General features: G+C 39.9%; 1 protein-coding gene across 9 annotated transcripts in view; it reads right to left on the bottom strand.

The window, feature by feature from the left end:
• The window catches only part of Reps2 (RALBP1 associated Eps domain containing 2), a 225,910-nt gene that overhangs the window by 108,867 nt on the left and 100,995 nt on the right, over positions 1 to 16,048 (bottom strand). For all 9 annotated transcript variants that reach the window (XM_059250895.1, XM_059250902.1, XM_059250904.1 and 6 more), the window contains exon 6: positions 2,376 to 2,514. In XM_059250895.1, the coding sequence (XP_059106878.1) occupies positions 2,376 to 2,514 (139 nt within the window). The remainder of the gene's footprint in view (positions 1 to 2,375; positions 2,515 to 16,048) is intronic.

The raw sequence follows: 16,048 nt of genomic DNA, 5'->3' as shown, positions 1-16,048 counted from the left end.
ACTTTCTTCTGATAAATTATGAAGGATCAAAAGCAAAGTATCAATAAACTAATGAGCCTTCTCTCCAAAAGCACCCTGTCAATAATGCTAACACATGACTCTTGGCTACCAATGCAACCAACAACCTTGTGCCACTTGACAGACAGAACTTGTCAGCCTATTTACCAACTATTCTTTATTAACCAAGACATAAAAACATTCTCCTCTCCTCCAAGTCTTTTTCTGCTGAACCCTCTCTCTTCAAAGCACAGTAGATCCCACCTACTAGCTAGTGCTGGCTTTCACATAGGAGACTTGTACCATAGAGTCTCGGAAACATTAGGTGGAAGGCACTGGGAAGCTGACAGCTATCAAGTTCAACTATGTCCCAGATGCCACCAGCTAAAGAAGGGAGCTAAGGAGAAAGCGTGAGTGCTCTCTCCTTTGAGTACACCAAGTGAGACATACTCATGTACTTTCACCCCAGCTCCACCATCAAGTTACCAGAAAAAGAGACTCCATTTATATAAAAAGCCCAGAATATACAAATCTAGAGAGAGAGAAAAGGACGTTAATAGTGTCCTAGGACCAGGAGGTGGAGAAGGCAGGAGTAGGGAGTAACTGCTACTAAGTGGGTGGATTATAGAGGGGTGATAGAAAGGTTCTAAATTCAGGTTATGAATCTAGTCCAAGAACGAACAAAAATCACTGAATTGCACAGTTTAAATGGTAAGTTTTATGGTATATGAATTATATCTCAATTAAGATGTTTATTTTTAAAGCCATTGACTAACTGTCATTTATGAACCCCTTCATTGTGATCAAGCTAAACATTTTAAAGGAACTTAGGGGGTTGGGGATTTAGCTCAGTGGTAGAGCACTTGCCTAGCAAGCACAAGGCCCTGGGTTCAGTCCTCAGCTCCGAAATAAATAAATAAATAAATAAATAAATAAATAAATAAATAAATAAATAAATAAATAGAGGAACTTAGAAGATAATCAGAAAAAATTGAACAACGAAGTCTTGATTGTATTAAAGAATCCGTGATTTTTTCTCACATATAACAATGAGTTCTGTTATTTTTATAAGAGAACCAAAGATATATCCTATAATATTTTTCAAATCAAATGTTCTGGCAATTATATTACAAAATCATCTTGGCTGAGAAGGAACAAAGATTGCTGACACTTACTTGTCCATGGGGATTTATTATACTGGCAAGTCAAGTTGTATCTATGCTTGAAATTTTGCAAAAATAAAAAGGTTGAAAGAAAATAAAAAACACTTCTAACAACTACTTATTCATATTTAGCTAAATATCTGCATATATTGTAAAAAGGCTTAGTTGAGCAAGAGGTAAGTTTACTCCATTGTCAATACATATTATCTAGATTTCTGCTTGTCTTTTCTAAATCATGACAGTAAAATTCATTCTTTATTTCTATACTATTCTACCTTCCGTAACACCATTACCATCAATCACCAAAATGATGTTTGCCTTTACATATACAAGACTGTATCAATTATATACCTTATTCAGAGAAATTAGTCTTAATCCATGCTTCACTGTTAGTTTAGAATGATCAAAAACACACTTATTCTTTAAAATTGAAGTGTAAGATGAAAGTTTTATCAAGTTTTCTTCCAGACTCCACTATTTCGCTGCTTGTTTAGCCTGGTAAAATGTAGGCACACGGGAATTAAATCAATCCCTAGGCGGTGGTGGCTCACGCCTTTAATCCCAGCACTCGGGAGGCAGAGCCAGGCGGATCTCTGAGAGTTCGAGGCCAGCCTGGTCTACAAAGTGAGTTCCAGGAAAGGAGCAAAGCTACACAGAGAAACCCTGTCTCGAAAAAAAAAATCAATCCCTCTCAGCTTGAATTTTACATGAGGGTACAACAGGAATGCAGGTATCTGAAGATAATCCAGAAGAACTGACATTGAGACAAATACTGGCCAGTTTTCCTCTCACATCCTAATTTTAAAAACCAGGGAAGAAAGACTTGCGCCAAAGAAATGAGCATGACCCAAAACTTCTAGGGAGCATAAAACACAAGGAGACCTGTGCTGGAAGGCTATCTTTGTCTTTGCTCTAATACAATGAGTAAGCAATTTAAAATGTCCCTTGGCACTATCATCTACTGTTCCAAGTGGTTTGGCTGAAAAGGTGCAGGGTCTGGACCAAGTTCCCCCAAATTCCCATTTAAGCCCTCTGCAATGGCAGTATAATTCTCCCAGGATCATTAGCATTTCTTTTCTGCATGACTTACATTTGATAAGAAATTCCACCTTAGAGGAATATAAATTGGAATCAGAGAAGGCTATGATATTCATTTTGTAACAACTGGTTCTCAAGATGTTCCCCATTATTCACATGGGCACCATGTTCTCTCACCTGAAATGAAGGAACTCGGGTCTGGCTGGAGGGACCGAAACTGATTGACATAGTACTCCCGCTGTTCTTCTGTTATCCTCCAGGGCTCATCTGGGTAATTACTGTTGTTATCCTGCAGTTCTCTCTCCACTGAAAAGGACTTTAAAAACAGTGCTCACAGAACCTTCCTTTCATGAGATGACGGATAAGAGTTAAATAGCAATGAAAGTTATTTTATATTTCTCTTCACTTTTCCTCAAGGGAATAAACATAACTGCCTCATTATAAGAATTGAACCAAAACATAAACTATGACATAAAGTAGATATCAGGCTTTATGCTCTCTCGTATCTTCAAAGTTAACATGACTAAACATGAAATACTCAACAGTTAAAGAATGATGAAATTTTTCCAATGTGTTAAAAGATGGGTTTTTAAAGACAGCCATTCTTATCTTCAGCTAGTCATCATATTTTGATCCTTTTAGATTAGCTAAGTAGACAACAAAATAATATGCTTCTTCACAAGTGTGTGTGGTGGCACATGTATGTGGCAGCCCAAAGCTGATCAGGTGTCTTCCTCAATTGGTTACCACCTCATGTATTGAGACAGGGTCTCTCAACTGATCCTTGAGCTCTCTGCTACGGCTAGGCTCACTGGCCAGCTTGATTCAGGTCTCCACATTCCAAGCACTAGAACTGCAGGCAAGCTACCATGCCCAGCAGACATTAAATGGGTTCTGGGGATCTGAACTCTGGTCCTCGTGTTTGCATAGCAAGTGCTTTACCTACTGAGCATCTTCCTAGCTTCACAGTCTCTTCTGCGCTGCACAGAACATACAGCTGCAACTATTACCACATAATCTTTTGGGGTTTTTTTCTTGTCTTCTTTTTTTTTTTTTTTTTTGAGACTGGATCTCATACTGTAACCCATGATTGCCTAGAACTTAATATGTAGCCAAAGTTGGTGTTGGATTTTCTGTAATCCTGCCTCATACTCCTGGGTGCTGGGGTTATAGGTGTGAGCTATAATAAGGGGGTTAATCTTTTCTTTATTCCTGTTGCATTTACATTATATAAATCCAGGAGTCAAAATTTCCAAGTCAACCCTATGTCTCTGGGTCCTACTTGAGTGGCAAGTCAGTATCACTGAATCTGTCCTTCACATGTATGAGTTGGGAATATTTACTAAATACAAAGCGAGTAGTGAGAACTATCATGGTATTGCCATCAGCAGGGTAACAAGAGAGTGCATCAAACCTGCCGCTAGAGGGCAGGCATGCCAAATTTGAAGATTTCAGAGCTCAGAAGTCCAGAGACCCAATACAGAAGAAAACAAAAGGTATACTAGGATTTGGAGACAGAAGCAAAATGGAAGTGCAGAGAGAAACATCTGGGGCTTTGCTCCATCCCTCCCATCTACAGCAAGAACACATATTTTTACCAATAGCCATGTCCATGGAACCAAGACATGGCCACAGGGAAGGCAAAAGGAAACTAGGGGAAATAGAGGTTCTCACTGCACAGACAGATCCATGCTCATTGCCAAACTGCTACATCGCCTGGTACTAAACGGAAGCTCCTGCTCCCCTGGAGTGTGTTCCTTCTCTCCTGAGAATGAAGCCACCCTAGCTAATTGCTGCTCATGTTAGCCATGGTTGCTCTTTCTCCAATCTCAAAAGCAGCTACTTTATTTCCTATCTGGGTAATGTTAGGAACTTTTTTTTTTTTTTGGTTTTTTGAGACAGGTTTTCTCTGTGTAGGCAGGAAAAGGTGTTTGATCCCTCAACGTAAAAGTCTACAAACACTCAGCATGAAGGTAATCCTTCTGCTAAGGTAAAGGACTTATCCATCATGTATGTGACCCTTGAATCAATCTCCAGGCCAAAAAACAAGTCTATGAGATCATCTGTTGCTTATCAAAATAGTCCACCTCTTCTACCCAGCCCTCGGGACTCTTAAAATCCAAGCTACTCTTTGCTCACTTGGCAGGTTTCCAACTGCCCATGGGCTCACATGTCTGATGGACCAAACTTAACTCTTCTTCCCAGGAAGCTCTTCCTCTGGTGCCAAATCCTCCCTTTTCGCACAGCCTTCTGCTCCAAAGGACCATCTCTATATCTCTACCATGCCCACACCCATAACACAGGTCATTTCTTACCCCAACACAGTCTATTAAAAAGGTAAGGTCAGCAGCCATGTGTGGATGAATGACCTGACTCATACCTGGTATCATGTGGCTAAGTCGGAATAACAGTGGGTGGGCACACAACACATTGGCCTCTGAGATGCTTTGGCATAGAAAGTTCTTTTCTTGAAAGAACAACTTTTGTAAGATGTTCATTCTTAAAGATATAAATAACAAATATACAGACCAACAAGAAGAAAAAGCAAAACCTGGACATACACATAGCCAGGCCATGATCCACAGTGAGGGCCAGGTGCAATTTAAAGCTATGAAAAAGCCATAAGAATCTTGAGATTGGGGCAGAAGTGATATAGAGAAAGGAGTGAGTGCACGCCTATAATCCCTGCAAACCAGGAGGCTGACTCAGGGGATCATGAGTCCAAGGCCAAGCTTGGCTGCAGAGAGAATTCAAGTTCTACATGGTAATACTGTATCTCAAAAAATAAGAGTAAAAGATAAAAGAGTAACGAGGTTGTTAGGAGCTGAAAGACAAGTGAGCCAAGCAGTGGCACAAAAAGGGTCTAAAGGACCTGTAATGGAAGAAGGAGTATGAAGAGCAAGGAAGAGAAGCTGTGTCTGCAAAGGCTAACTGATTAGAAGTGCAGGACTGTGGAGAGACTGGAATGGTGCAGGTCCAGAGGCTAGTTACCTTATCTTGGGCTAAGTTCTAGCCCTCCAGAATAGCCATCCCTTGCTCACCAGCTTTGTGTCAGAACTGACATCTCGTGACTAATAGTTAAAACCCTTTTGGAATCTATTAACTTAGCAGACCACTAGTTTCTACCAATCCAAAAGCTAAACCTGTCAACAGATAGCATCTTGAGCCTACAGAAAAGCTTCCTCCATCTTGCTGAAACTGCCTCTAGGACCTAGTACCCACTAATGGATTTTAAACTTGTCTCTTTATTTATGACTTTCTTTGTTCTGTAAAACTATAAAAAAAAAAAAACATGCAATTGTTTCACTGTTAGAACATGGAATTTGGGGTAACATAAATCTGTACTCCATATTCCCAGGCCATGACCATTCAAAATGGCTACAGAATAAATAAAAACAACCTGGCAAGGTGCTTCCGCAAGTAAGAGCTGACAGCAAGTAAGGCTGACAACCTCAGTTTGGTCCCCAGGGCCCAAATGGTAGAAGGACAGGACTGGTGGCCAGAAGTTGTCCTCTGACTCCACACACATGCCCTCACACATACACACATACTTAAATAGATGTTAAAAAGGAACTCCAGGGCTGTCAAGATGGCTTGGTGTGGTAAAGGTGCATGCTGTCATGCCTGACAACCAGAGTTTGATCCTCAGGAGCAACACAGTAAAAGAAAGGAAGCAAACTAATGGTTTCAAGTTGTACTCCGACCTCTACATATGCACTGTGACATGGACACACACACTTAAATTTAACAATTCTTAAAGAAAAAAACACTGAGACACTCTACTCCCAATCTCTCTTTTTTTCTTCCCATGAGAACCCAAACCCCTCATTTCTAAGGAAGCATAAGGTAGCAAGGAACATTCTTAGTTCCTAGGACCCAAAAGGTCTTACAACAAAGGGAGGGCATCGGAACACTGTGGTCCTTCAGTCACCTGTGCCCATCATGAAATCTCAACCATATGGTGGTACAAAGAAGACCTGAACAATGACAACACCATTTGGCATGCCAATGTGAACTAGGGAGATCTCATAAGCCCTCACCCCTAGATAAAGAGCTATAGATAATGAATGACTGCGAAGAGAGGTAGAATCAGTGTTCCCCAGGGAGAAGCTCCCTCATTGGCTATCCAACCCAAATGGTCATCCACAAAAACATACATATTAGAGCAACACTAAATGAATTAAACAGGTTATACACTGAAATTATATATATATATATATATATATATATATATACACACATATATACGTGTGTGTGTGTGTGTGTGTGTAACAATAGCAATTAAAGAAAACGAGGCTGAATTTGAGAGAGAGTGGGGGGACATGGGAAGAGATGGAGGGAGGAGGGAAGAAATGACATAAAGACAGTACTCCTACGAAATTCTCAAAAAAATAAAAATTACACTACAATGAACTGGGTTTTAGGAAGTGTGAGGGAACTGCAGGAAGAAATGGGAGGGAGTTGTGATCATTTTGTTGTATACATGTATGAAATCCTCAAAAACAAAGAAAAGTTTAAAATAAAAGAGGAAAATCTCTGGGTCTGTTTGATCTTTTAAAGTTTGAGCTCTACAAGTATGAGCTCTGTCTTTCTGTTCTTCACTTGCAGTCTAATCTTTGTGGGAGTTTATGTGTCCTGTATCTACTGAGTTACTTCAAGAACAGATAGATAATGGCATATGGAGGAAGAAATGACTCCTCACACTTCATGAAGATAAAAATAGTCCCCAGAACTGACCCATTAGAAGAAGCAAAATAAGTTAAACTTCATTGCACGAACAGAGACGTGTTCATTCTCACATCAACAGACACTTATTGAATACCAACAAACCCAGACCAAGACTGCTAGAAACATACTGACAGACAAACAAATTCTCTTTCTCAGAAAGCTTAGTGCCCAGTAAGAAAGAAAGGCACACAGGCAATCTCAAAACAGTAAGGAAAGTGTTTTAATAATATGAGGTAGCCCGGTCTTTCCTACTCAAACTCTGGTCCCCACACATATCAGCATGAGTAGGGGACTTGTTAGAAATGCAAGTTCTAAGTTCTAACCACAATCTCCTAATGAATCAGACAGTCTGTGAATAGAACTCAGGACTAGATTTAACCCTTTGATGATTCAAAAGGACTTCAAGTATAAGAGGCAAAGCCACAGTACATTCAGGGCAAGGCAAGCAAAGAGAGTGGCATTCACAAAGACATCAAAACAGAGAAAGTGGCCATATCCTAGAAGCAGCTCCATTTTGAGTGACATAAATACCTCTAGTTCAACAGAGACATGGGTGGAGTTGCCTCAATATGGTTCACGTAGAAAGCAGAGCTCATAGTTAACAGACTTAGAGTGTATCTAGAAGATACTAGGGAGCCACAGATAATATTCAACAGGACAATGAGATAATCAGATTCAAGCATAAAAGGATCCTTTCATTGAAAATGACTCAGGGGAGCCGGGCGGTGGTGGCACATACCTTTAATCTCAGCACTTGGGAGGCAGACTCAGGCGGATCTCTGTGAATTAGAGACCAGCCTGGTCTACAGAGTGAGTTCCAGGACAGCCAGGGCTATACAGTGAAATTCTGTCTCAGGAAAAAGAAAGAAAGAAAGGGAGGCAGGGAGGGAGGGAGGGAGGGAGGGAGGGAGGGAGGGAGGGAGGAAGGAAGGAAGGAAGGAAGGAAGGAAGGAAGGAAGGAAGGAAGGAAGGAAGGAAGGAAAAGAAAATGACTCAGCGAAGACTGAAGACAGGAAGAACATTTACAACCATTTAAGCAACTGAAGCCAGAGACAAATGTGATTTACAGGTAAGGAGAGCTAAAAGAGAAATGGAGGAGAACAAAGCCCACACAGCCATCAGCACAGAAGGCCCACTCCAGAACTGAAATGGCAAATCAGTGTCACTTTATCAGTGACTAAGGGACATCTCACTGCAGGACTCAGGCACACAGAACCATCCATCACCTCTGAGGTAATCCCAATCAGTCATAGCAATCAACAGAGTATTTTGAATAAAAGAGCTGGAAAGTCCGTCACTTAAAAGAAAATAGCAAAGGCTGAGAGCACCGAGGAGTGGGAGTGAATGTTCTGTGGAGACTCAGCCACCCAAGCAGAAACCAGAACCAGGAAAGGCTCTGCCTTCAAACACATCCTGACAAGCCTGCCTAGTTCAACCCTAGCTCTATTGGTTTTATTAGCTGGGCAGAGATATTTGCTACTTGACGCCAATTTTGAGCTCTGCCAGTATTTTTAAGAAAAAATATCTGAGTAGCCAAGTGTGGTGGTACATATCTATAATCCCAGCACTCCGGAGGTAGATGCAAAGAAGACCAGGAGTTTAAAGCAAGCCTTGGCTACATAGTTTGAGGTCAGACTGAGCTACATGAGACACTGTCTAAAAAGAAAAACAAAAAAGAACATGAGGAGAAAGAATTCTTCCACATCTGTCTACATAATCTACAAACATATGGCTCATTATACAGTTTCTCTAGACACAGGAGAATTAGATTTGCTTGTATTTAAAATATTCAACTCCTTGATTCTGTTTCAAATGAAATGCAAATATTTGGTGCTGCAAGTTATTATCTCTAGGGAAAATGTGCTGTTTGTAATGAAAGAGACATCAAAAGACTCATTAACAAGTAATACTAGTAATAAAATCCCCAAAGGTGAAGTTCACCCTCAGAGTACCTTAAAAATCACACAAAGGTGAATAATACGAATTACAAGGAAGTACTGTCCAACAGAATGTCTAAAGGGTATGTATACTCTTTCATCCATAGAACAGTTCTGCTTAGACAACAAGACTACCCTGAAGGCTCCTATAAATGCTGCTGCCTTAGAGTTCAGCCATCTCACCCATGAAAGTAGAATGATTTTAGACTAAAGTCCTTTTCAAGTTTTAGCAAAAACAATACAAAAACTACTTTTAGCCATAGTTTTCCAAAGTAATTTAGGGCTCTAATTTCACCATCTCAGGTCAATGTTAAACTGTAGAAATCTCTCTGAGCCTAATGTGCCACACACAGTTGCTAGCTCTAAAGATAATCTAAATTTTCACAGCAATGACTAGTCTGGAACGATATGCCCACTGGTGTAATAGAGGCAAGAATGTTATAGGAGTAGCCAACCACTTTCTGGTTGGATTTAAAGGCTACTCCATAAGACAGAGCTCATGCCTGGTACAGTTAACTGGGCCAAAAACCCATGGCTAGCTAGGTCATATTCCCTAGGAGAGAACCTAAAACTATTATTATTATTATTATTATTATTATTATGCTAAATGAATACAGTAGTAAACTACCCCCTGTTGTTGTTTGTATTTTGGTTCTTTGGGGGGCCCGCCATCCAGCTCCCAAATAAATCACACACAGAGGCTTATTCTTACTTATGAATGCCCAGCCTTAGCTTGACTTGTTTCTTGCCAGCTTTCCTTACCTTAAATTATCCCGTCTCCCTTTTGCCTTTGGGCTTTTCCTGTTCTCTTGCTTCTGTAAATCTTACTCCGTGGCTTGTGGTGTAGCTAAATGGCTGGCCCGTGGAGTCCTCCTCCTTCTCTGGCTGCTAGATCCTCTCCTCCCAGATTTCTCCTTCTATGTATTCTCTCTGCCTGCCAGCCCCGCCTATCCTTTGTCCTGCCTTGCTATTGGCCAGCTCTTTATTAGACCATCAGGTGTTTTAGACAGGCACAGTTATACAGCTTCGGAGTTAAACAAATGCAGCATAAACAAAAGTAACACACCTTAAAATAATATTCTACTATAACCCCCTAGATTAGTCTATCTCTAAACTTTCATCAGAGAAGCTTCTTGCTGCAGTAGACAGTGATTAGTACAGAGGCTCACAATGGACAATGTATGAAAAATATAAGACTATGGAGTGCTCAGCTCTAGATGGCTAACTACAGAACGCCCTCTGTTCCCAAGGCTCAAAGACCATCATGGAAGAGAATAGTAGAAAGAATGTAAGAGCCAAAGGTAGTAACTATCTGAAATGAAATTATGTTTGACATGGCATGACAGTGTCATTGCACACATGAAATCATGGCAACTGTGACTACATGAAGACACATGTGACTACAAAATTGAGCCAGCTAAAATCCCAGCATATTCGGGGGAGGGGCTCATGAAACCCCACCTCTAGCTGAGGAGCTATTGGCAAGTGCTGGCTGCTGTGGGAGGGAGAGTCGGTTTTCTTGGATACCCATGCTTCAGTAGACTGTCCTTCACCCATGCATATATGTGAATTCAATGGAATTTTTAAGAGTATACGGAGCTGGTAAGAAATAGTGGTAGGGACATAGGGAGACGCTGGAGGGGATGGAAAGGGGATGATTTTATCAAAATACATTATATGCATATTAAATTCTCAGACAAAAGAAAGCTATCCCCACGAACATAAATGAATGTTTGGTAACATGCATTCACTACTCTACTAAATGACAGGTACTATAAGTATCTAATATACCTATTTTCATCCTTGTAATAACTTTACAAAGTAGGTCCCATTGTTTCCCATTGGCAAAACAAGAAACTGATGATTAGGTAATGTAAGTAATATACCAAGACCACATGCCTAGAAAATAAAAGAGGCAGAACATGACTTTTTTTTTTGTCATTAAGCTCTATGGTTATCTCTTTCTACCTATCCATCCATTCTGTAATAAAGAATTGTTTCATTTTCAGAAAGGACCTAATGGCAATACCTAAATCAATTTTGTAGGTCAAGGATCTTCTCTTGGGATGTGAAGGACTGTTAGATTTATATGCTCCCCCATCATCTGATACAGCTTCAGATTACAACTGGTAGACTATTAGATTATCCAGGAAACCTCTTCTTAAGCACATAGTTGTTGTATGAGAGCAGCAGTTGGCATGTTTTCACTGTTTAAAGAATTGAGTTAGGCTACAACGCATGCAGTCAATCAGTCATTAATTTACTGTCATTCTCATATGTAACCCTGACACTACTTCGATGGACATAAACATTTCTTTAATAACCACTGTCTCCAATTCTTCCATGAGAAGCCAAGGTCTTCTACTCCAGAAGGAGAGGTATCTTTTGCATTGTCAGGGTTTTTTCTTGTTGCTTCGAAAAGAAGCAGGAAAAAATAAGAAGTCAGCAGTAAGAAGAGACTTTGTTAAGGCTACAGACTCAAAAATACAGTAACAATGTTCCATCCCTATCCTTGAAGCCTTGTAGGTCAGGTCAAGGCTGCCTGTCTCTGCCAGGATGTTCTCCCTTTCACACTCAAGATAGCCTAAGACCAGATGGGAAACAGATGCTCCAAGAATCCAGGCTGAAAACAAGAAATACTTCTGAGATTTAGGCTACAGACTGAAAGTACCAATAAAGTGCAGGTTCCAGAAACACACAGATTGGCGTGCAAATTTGGGGTGGCCCCTTCTTAACATGCTAATTTCTAAGCCACCTGGTTCCCACACCTAAAAAGCAATCCGAAAGTTCATAGGGCCCTATCTTGATCTCCAGCTTCATTTCCCTCCCACTTCAGGCTCGTCACACCAGCCTTCCTTTAGTTCAAGTGTGTCTGTTCTCTATGTGCTATGTGGCAGACTGGCTCACTCAAAATATATTTTACCCTGTCTTAGCATAACTCCTTGTGCTGCATGAGCTGCTGAGGTAAAAAAACAATTGCACTGCCCAAACACTTAGTGCTCAAATTCCAGATGGGACATGGGTTCCACTAAACAAATACACCCAATGGAAGCCTGATTCAGATCCAAGTTACAGGGTGAAAGGAGCAGTAAACAAGGTCTTCAAGTGCCTTCATGAGGGCACACACAGTGCGGAAGTAGAGCTGAAACAATGGCAGCATTTCCCAATCCTGTAGCTTTCTGACTGTGGCGGAGGCAAAGTTCCCTTTGAAGCCAGGCTTATCTGTGAGATTTGAGGTGTTGTTCCTATTGGCTTAGAATTTCTTCAGGTCTTTTGAAGATTTACTAGGTTATCCATACTATATAGCACTGCTATAGAGCACTTTTGCTAAATTAGTCAAAGGAGTTCCTGCTGTCCACAATTAAGAACCTGCCAAGTGAATGCCTCGTTGAGGCTCTTGCCACAACATCAAAGATTCCTATCCCCACCTTGCAGCTCCATCCTTGCCTGGTCAACTTAAGTCCTACCTCATGCTTCACAGCTCAACCTGAGCATCACTTCTTTGGGGAAGTCTTCCCTCACTTTGTAGCCACTTTGCAGCCCTATGTTGCATTTTTCTGTTTCATGCCACTAAAACACTCCCTTATCTTTGCAGTGATTCTCAGTTTTCAATTCTACATACATAAATGAGATTGTATGACTTGAACTTGTCTCCACAACTTGCCTACAAGTACCTTGAGAACAAGTTTGCAGTCCTCAATGTAACACTGGAATGGTTGCTGACTCATGAAAGCTACTTACTAAGATTTCCAAATGGATGGATGTAATATCTACTGGGCAAGACTGTTGGAAAGACTGAAAGGGCCAATCACAGCATTGAGACTAAATATACAATCAATCAGTAGTCACTACTGTTGTTGGAGAAAAGCCATGATACTACTGCTCACCTCACATCAAGAAAAATACTGATGAGCCAAGGGCTAAAATAGTGTCCTTATAAAGGCAGCTTACATGTTAACAGCCTAGTCTACAACTAAGACCAAAGAGTCCTGGAGAGTAAATCAGAAACAAACACCACTCTTAGTTCTACTTTTACAAAGTGTTGTCTAAGATCCTGTATTCAGGCAGGTGTTTTCAGCTAAATCTAAAACACCAAATCAAAGAAGCTTCTATCTATCAGATCAATGTGCACCCTAACTATACCTCAGAAAGTTCTGGCTACAATAAGCCTTCATTCAGTGCAATGCCTCACACCTTGTGTGAGAGCACTAATGCCAGAAATAGAATGCATTCATTTGCATTTATTTGTAGTCTAACTACCCAGTTGTAATGCCATTAAATCTATGGCTATTTATCACCATTCTCTCAATACCCACTACTTCTAAATATAAATGCTTTCAGGCCTTCAGGCAACACTCTGACCAGTTATGATAATTGTTGAATTAATATCTTATTCCTACAAATATCCTTCACCTTCTCTCCCAGATATGTACTTCCCTGGAGTTTTCATTCAGTAAACCAATATTTCTTCAGTATTAGCATCGTAGAATTAAAAAAAAACTTTTTGCTTTTTATTTGAGAGGTAACTACCAGCAAAGAAAAAAAGCAAATAGCCTTTCTAATTTTCAAGAAGTATGGCCACATAGTGAGCACTTACTGAGGAATACAATCAATGATTTTTTAAAAAGCTTTCACCTGAGAAAAAATAAACTTCACTATCACTTGAAGTGAAATATTTCTTTCCCCAAGAATAATAGCTAGAAAAATAGAAAAAGAACTATAAACAAGCAAAGGCAACAAAAAGACAGGAGGCTTGATACTACAAAAAAACAGGTCATACATGTGGTCACAGTGCCATTCAACTACCTATGGATTTTACAGTGACAATGCTGTGGAATAATCCATCTGCACACTGTGATTATGTATTACTCTCATTGGTTAATAAAAAAGCTGACAGGTGTCGGGTGGTGGTGGCGCACACCTTTAATCCCAGCACTCGGGAGGCAGAGCCAGGCGGATCTCTGTGAGTTCGAGGCCAGTCTGGGCTACCAAGTGAGTCCCAGGAAAGGCGCAAAGCTACACAGAGAAACCCTGTCTTGAAAAAAAAAAAGCTGACAGGCCAGTAGCCATGGAGGAAAACCAAACTGAGAATGATGGGAAGGAGGGCGGAATCAGAGAGTTGCCAGCCAGCTTCCCAGGAAGCAAGACATGCTAGAGGACAGGTAAAGCCATGAGCCCCATAGCAATACATAGATTAATAGAAATGGGTTAATTTAAATGTAAGAGTTAGCTAGTAACAAGCCTGAGCTATTGACTGAGCATTTACAAATAATACTAAGTCTGTGTGGTAATTTGGAAGCAGCTACCAGGATGAGGAGTGGGCGGTCAGGACAGGAAAACTACTGCCTACAAGACACAGTGGGGTAAAATACACATTAGACAGTCTACATAAGCCTTTTTATTCATTAGGAAATGGTATAAAAATCCAGATAGGGTTTGAAGTAAAATGGAGAATGGATCTGGTAAACATTATCTCAAGTCAAGAATGGGTATATATATAAAAAAAGAATCAAGACAGTTCTACCTCTTTACCAAATAAACAAAACAGAGAGGCTACACCTACTATCTCTAAGAACAAATGACCTTTTACCCAATCTATACCCATAAACTAAATGTGCTGATTTGAATAAGCATGTCCCCTTATTCACAGATCTGAATACTTGGTCCCCAGAGAGTGGCACTATTTGAAAGGATTAGGAGGTCTGCCTTGTTGGAGGAAGTGTGTCACCAGGGGTGGGCTCTGAGGTTTCAAAAAGCCCATTCCAAGTCCAGTCTGGCCTTCCTGCTGGCTGTGGATCCTGATACTCTCAGCTACTTCTCCAGCACATATCTGCCTGTGTGCCACTATGCTTCCCATGGACTAAACCTCGATTAAATACTTTCCTTTATACAGCAATAGAACACTGACTAAGACACTAAGTGATTCAAGTTTGTTGTCATAATCATATAAACAAGAGATTCTCATTACCCACAGACCTGATGTTCTATGAAGCAGAAAAGAAACTTGGGTCCCTAACCTCCTTCAAGTACCTCAAGTGCCCACAATCTATATTTGTACACATAAGGAGCAGTTTTCCACACACCTTGTAGAATCTCGTAGGTCTAAAGTGTCAGTTTATGGTTTCAGGCTTAACAATGTCAAATCAGTACAAAGTCATAAATAGATCAGGCATAATTTTTAAAAGGACTAGAATATGAAGAAGCAATCCATAGTAAAGGACACATAGGGAAGAACTTCATAACTTTAAAATATTCCAATTCACTGATATATATGCTAATTAATATACAAAGGTTAGCATTTTCACATAGGAGGATGACAACGGTCTATAAGTTTGTTAACATGTTATATTTACAAAGGTACCAAAAAAGATATATTTTCTACATTATGTCAAATGTGTTCATTGGTGTAGCTTACAATCTGAAAATTTCTATAAAAATTACCAAAGTGTAGACATTTTCACTAAAGAGATCTATACCTAGGAATTGAACCCATACAACTGCAAACAATGCTATGCTTGCAAGAGCTAGATGTCAGCAAGAAGGGGCTGCTTAAATAAATGGCTTATAGAAAATGCATACAACAAAATCCCAAGAGTTGTGTAAGAAAAACACAAAAAGATAGAGTCTTTGTGTATTGCCACAGAATGTCAGTAAGGTTACTGCTAAAGAAAAATGCTGAGTATATAACAGATGTATAATGGGTTACTTACCACATGGCTGAACTACAAACTTTGATTATACTACATATAATTATATATGTATTTGAATTAGAGTCATATATAATAATAAGTATTTTGTATACAGTTATACAAAAGACATGCGTCATAGTTGTTTCTGTGATGGGTGCTTAGAAGTTAGGAGTGAGAGGGTCACTTTTTACTCAGCATCCTTTTCAATATTTGACTTTGTAAAAATGTTTAGGCTCCAAGGAATAAGCATCTTAAGAGCTCACAACACACATCCACAAAATAACATTTGCAGTATACTGCTCACTGTGTAATATGAAACAACCTAAACTGTAGACTTCCTTCCCCATGGCCCTGTTAGGAGTAAACTAATCATGAAGTAGTTCATTTGTCCTTACATAAGTTTAACTTCAGTCATTCATAAGCAAGCATATCATCCTGACTTAATGGAAAGTACAAGAAAACACAAGAACTAAATGTAGAGATAACACTATGCTGA

This window comes from Peromyscus eremicus, chromosome X, assembly GCF_949786415.1.
Source record: "Peromyscus eremicus chromosome X, PerEre_H2_v1, whole genome shotgun sequence".
Taxonomy (NCBI): domain Eukaryota; kingdom Metazoa; phylum Chordata; class Mammalia; order Rodentia; family Cricetidae; genus Peromyscus; species Peromyscus eremicus.
The sequence above is the reverse complement of the archived record's forward strand: the minus strand, read 5'-3'. Positions and strand labels throughout refer to the sequence as shown.